At 46.1% G+C, this 4,702-nt stretch overlaps 1 protein-coding gene across 2 annotated transcripts; it reads left to right on the top strand.

Moving 5' to 3' along the window:
• Positions 1-243: 243 nt before the first annotated feature.
• On the top strand, positions 244-4,024 carry LOC147602740 (pentatricopeptide repeat-containing protein At2g33680-like). Of its 2 annotated transcripts, none has more exons than XM_086797574.1 (2): positions 244-418; positions 501-4,024. In XM_086797574.1, exons 1-2 carry the CDS (start codon positions 332-334, stop codon positions 3,465-3,467), a joined length of 3,054 nt encoding a protein of 1,017 aa, XP_086653700.1. In that variant the 5' UTR covers positions 244-331; the 3' UTR covers positions 3,468-4,024. The 2 variants fall into 2 exon arrangements, with proteins under 2 accessions (XP_086653700.1, XP_086653702.1); XM_086797576.1 differs by having other exon boundaries at positions 289-418; positions 467-4,024.
• The last annotated feature ends 678 nt before the right edge of the window (positions 4,025-4,702 follow it).

The raw sequence follows: 4,702 nt of genomic DNA on the forward strand, positions 1-4,702 counted from the left end.
GTAAACACAAGAGTACAACACGCTCGTTGCGACGTAGATTTGATTCAGAAATGTTGTTGGACACGCATTTAAAAAATTATGAGATGTCTCCTGGGTACAGCAAACTTAACGTGTTAAATAATCAAAGAGTTTGGCATTTGAGCGTAACCCGACCTGTCTTATCGACACTCGGTGCATTAGAAATAGGAGTCTAATGTATTTTTTTGTATAGATAGATGTATGTTCTAAAGGTGTGATGGTAAGGTTTGTTGGCCGAGAAATACTGCTTCCCCATTTAAATGTATCGAGAAGGAAAGAGGCCTGCCACAGTAGGAATATATAGTTATGTCCCATGCAGACCTCACGAGCGCGGACCGAGCGCTTATGGAAGGAGTACATGAGAGATCCCTCTCAGTGGTCTGACAACCGAAAGAGCAAAGTAAGTCCCTTACTTGCTTTAAGTAAGTGATGATGCTCTGTTGATCAGTTACTCGCCTCTCTGTCCTTTGTGTGTGTCACAGACAAACTCAAGAGCACCAGATTTAAAACATAATGTTACCCGGGAATCGCTATGGATGGACGGCGGGTACACTCCAAGTTGGGTTAAAGACAGGCTAATCCAAGAGGGATTAAACAAAGCACATGAAGAAGAAGAAGAAGAAGAGAACACTACTGGATGGAGGACGCTTAGCTTAGATGAGGCACTGCCTTCCCCTGAAGAAGGGCTGCTGTCCCAGCCTTTCCTTGAGGACTTTGCTCGCATCTTGCACAAGTGCAGCAAGGAGAGAGACCGGGCTCATGCGCTGCGCTTGCATGCCTACATGCGCCAAAGTGGGTTGGAATCTCATAGATCACTGGGGAACTATCTCGTCTCGATGTTGGTGGAAGTTGGAAGCATGCATGATGCCCAGCAGGTTTTCGACAGGTTGGTGTATCAGAATGAGTTGTCCTGCAATTCCCTCATCACTGGTTATGTCCAGTGTGGGAAGCCACAGCATGCTCTCACCTTGTACCAGAAAATGCAAAAAGATGATTCTGGACATCCTAGTGGCCATACTTTTGTGGCCTTGCTGAAGGCTTGTGCGAAGCTGAAAGATCTGCAAAGAGGCATTGAAATACATACTGAGGTTTCTAGAATGGGGTTGCTTGAAAGAGACCTTTTTGTTGGCGGCAGCTTGGTCGATATGTATGCTAAATGTGGCTCACTTGCCAAAGCACAGCAAGTGTTTGACGAGCTTCCAGTTCAAGACGTAGTCTCATGGACTGCACTAATGGCTGGATACACTGAATATGGGTATGGTGAGGAAGCTCTCAAGTGTTTTGAACGGATGCAACTTGAGGGTGTCTCCCCGAATGCTGTCACATTTGTCTGCAGCTTAAAAGCTTGTGGCAGCATAGGAGCCACAGGCAAGGGCCGAGAAATACATGCTGATATTGAAAGACGGGGCTTGTTGGAAAGAGACCTTTTTGTTGGCAGCACCTTGGTTGATATGTATGCTAAATGTGGCTCGCTTGCCACAGCACAAAAAGTGTTTGACAAGCTTCCAGTTCGAAATGTTGTCTCATGGACGGCTCTAGTTGCAGGATATGCTGAACATGGGCACGGCAAGGAAGCACTCAAGTGTTTTGAACAAATGCAACTTGACGGCGTCTCCCCGAATGCTGCCACATTTGTTTGCATCTTGAAAGCTTGTGGCAGCATAGGAGCTGGAGGCAAGGGTCGAGAAATACATGCTGAGATTGAAAGACAGGGGTTACTGGAAAGCGACCTTGTTGTTGGCAGCACCTTGGTCGATATGTATGCTAAATGTGGTTTGCTTGCAAAAGCACAGCTAGTGTTTGACAAGCTTCCAGTTCGAAACGTGGTCTCGTGGAATGCTTTGATCGCAGGATATGCTGAACATGGCCACGGTAATGAATCACTAAAGTGTTTTGAACAGATGCAATTCGAGGGTGTGTCCCCTAATGCTGTCACGTTTCTTTGCTGCTTGAAAGCTTGTCGCAACATAAGAGCCACAGATAAGGGCGGAGAAATACATGCTGAGATTGAAAGAAAGGGTTTGTTGGAAAGAGACCTTACTTTGGGCAACACCTTGGTTGATATGTATGCCAGATGTGGGTCACTTGCTAAAGCTCAGCAGGTCTTTGACAAGCTTCCAGTTCGAAATGTAGTCTCATGGAATGCATTAATTGCAGGATATGCGGAACATGGGCATGGTCAGGAAGCGCTAAAGTGCTTTGAACAGATGCGACTTGAGGGTCTCTCCCCAAATGCTGTGACGCTTGTTTTCAGCTTGAAAGCTTGTGGCAGCCTAGGAGCCACAGTCAAGGGTGGAGAAATACATGCTGAGATTGTAAGAAACAGGTCGCTGGAAATAAACCTTGCCATTGTCAGCACCTTGGTGGATATGTATGCCAAATGTGGTTTGCTTGCCAAAGCACAGCAAGTGTTTGACAAGCTTCCAGCTCGAGATGTTGTCTCATGGACTGCACTAATAGCAGGATATGCTGAACATGGGCATGGTGAGGAAGCACTCAAGTGTTTTGAAGAGATGCTACTTGACGGTGTTTCCCCGAATGGTGTTACATTTGTTTGCATCTTGAAAGCGTGTGGCGGCATTGGAGCCACACACAAAGGCCAAGAAATGCATGCTGAGATTGAAAGAAAGGGGTTGCTGGAGAGAGACCTTTTTGTTGGCAGCACCTTGGTGGATATGTATGCTAAATGTGGTTTGCTTTCAAAAGCACATCACGTGTTTGACAAACTTCCAGTCCGAAACGTAGTCTCGTGGAATGCACTTGTGGCAGCATATGCCAAACATGGGCATGGTGAGGAAGCACTCAAGTGTGTCGAACAAATGCGACTCGAGGGTGTCTCTCCAAATGCTGTGACGTTTGTTTGCAGCTTGAAAGCTTGTGGCAGCATAGGAGCCGCAGATAAGGGACGAGAAATACATGCTGAGATTGAAAGACATGGCTTGCTAGAAAGGGACCTTGTTATCGCCAACACCTTGGTCGATATGTATGCCAAATGTGGCTCACTTGCCATAGCACAGCAGGTGTTTGACAACCTTCCAGTTCGAGACATAGTCTCATGCAATTCACTAATGGCAGGATATGCCCAGCTTGGAGAAAGTGAGAATGTTCTCCATCTCTTTGACAGAATGCTAGGAGAAGGTTTAAAGCCAGATCGGGTCACCTTCATCATTGTTCTCAATGCTTGTAGTCGCACAGGTCTATTTAGTAAGAGCCAAATGTACTTTGAGGCCATGAGCAAAGACTATGGCATCGCTCCCACTATTGAGCACCACACCTGCATGGTTGACCTCCTTGGCCGTGCAGGCCAAGTAGACAAGGCAGTAGCAATGATAAAGGAGATGCATTTATGTCCCAATTTTGTGGTGTGGCATACTGTTTTGGGTGCTTGTAGAAATTGTGGAAATGTGGAGCTTGGAAAACAGGCCTTTCAACACACTGGGTTTGGATGAAAAGGACGCTTTGTTTATGTCCTAATGTCTTACAGGACATTTATAATGCAAAGAAAGATGTGTGACACAGGCTCAAGGGAGAAGTTGGGTTTCACGTGTGCCTTAATTAAAACACCCAAGGAGATACCCATACACTGTGGAACATCCACAGAGCAGACAGCAGTGCATAGGCACTGGGCAGAGCCAGATGGGCGCCAGACAGGACCAGGTGGAAAGCCACATGGGTGGCCCAAGCCGGACAGGTCTCAGCGGGCAGGTTGGGTATTCAGGTTGAGCCACATGCAGACCACAGGCGGACCAGTTCCATAGGGTCCTGTAAATAGGGGCACCAGCTCCCACAACAATAATCGACTATTCTTCATGGACTTCTTCTTGGAAATAATCTTCAATGTGATTGAAAGAAGCGGATTTGCAACCAGCATTTGCACAGGACTGGGCAGGTTTACTGCAACTTGGTCTGAGAGTCTCAGAGATTGATCACCTTTTGTACATGAGAACATTCAGTTGTACATTTTTTGTTTGTATTAATACAAGTTTAGATTAGGATATTTGTGAAATGATTGTTTGTGCTGCAAGTCTTCCATTGAGCATCTATCTCTGTTCACTTTCATTGCACTAATAGTATTACATTTGATATAGAGCCCAGGACTAGCAAATCGCGACACACCTACGAGTATGTAGGGCGTAGCCGGATATCTGATAGCAGCTGACAGACAGAGTCGGACAACAAAGTTGACATGGGCACTGCCACGTAGCAATGATGATGTGGCGGCGGTGATGTGGTGGTGATGACATGGCAATCGAGTACAGGTGGCCGACAGCAATACTACTGGCTGACTAGGAGCATTGGTGCATATACATATATACATGGGTAGCAAAATTGTTATATTCATCTGCTTTCCTTAGTGTTGGACTTCATATAGCATTTCTTTGTAGGCAAATTGCTAGCCATGAGTGTACAATAGGTCACAGGGCTATGATTCGACGTCTTCATTCTCAACCACATCTTGTACTTGAATTTTAGTTGTATTATGTTGTGACTACACCACCAACAGGCACACAAGAAGAAAACACAATGGAATCAGAACTAGGGGACACTGAAATCTTAGCTCCAAGAGCACCAATCAACTCAGCAATTGTCCTCAACCCTCCAGCTGACTCAATCCGGACACCTCAACACCCTCCCAACCTCCCTATCTGATCTAGCTGCCTCCTCAACATTCACCTCCAAAAGC

The sequence above is a fragment of the Cibotium barometz genome, chromosome 66, assembly GCF_041138505.1.
Source record: "Cibotium barometz isolate CiBa-2024 chromosome 66, ASM4113850v1, whole genome shotgun sequence".
Lineage (NCBI taxonomy): Eukaryota > Viridiplantae > Streptophyta > Polypodiopsida > Cyatheales > Cibotiaceae > Cibotium > Cibotium barometz.

Coding starts and splice junctions, on each gene's coding strand:
- LOC147602740 (XM_086797574.1), top strand. CDS start 332: ATGCAGACCTCACGAGCGCGGACCGAGCGCTTATGGAAGGAGTACATG. Junction 419..500: donor CTGACAACCGAAAGAGCAAA/GTAAGTCCCTTA, acceptor TGTGTGTCACAG/ACAAACTCAAGAGCACCAGA.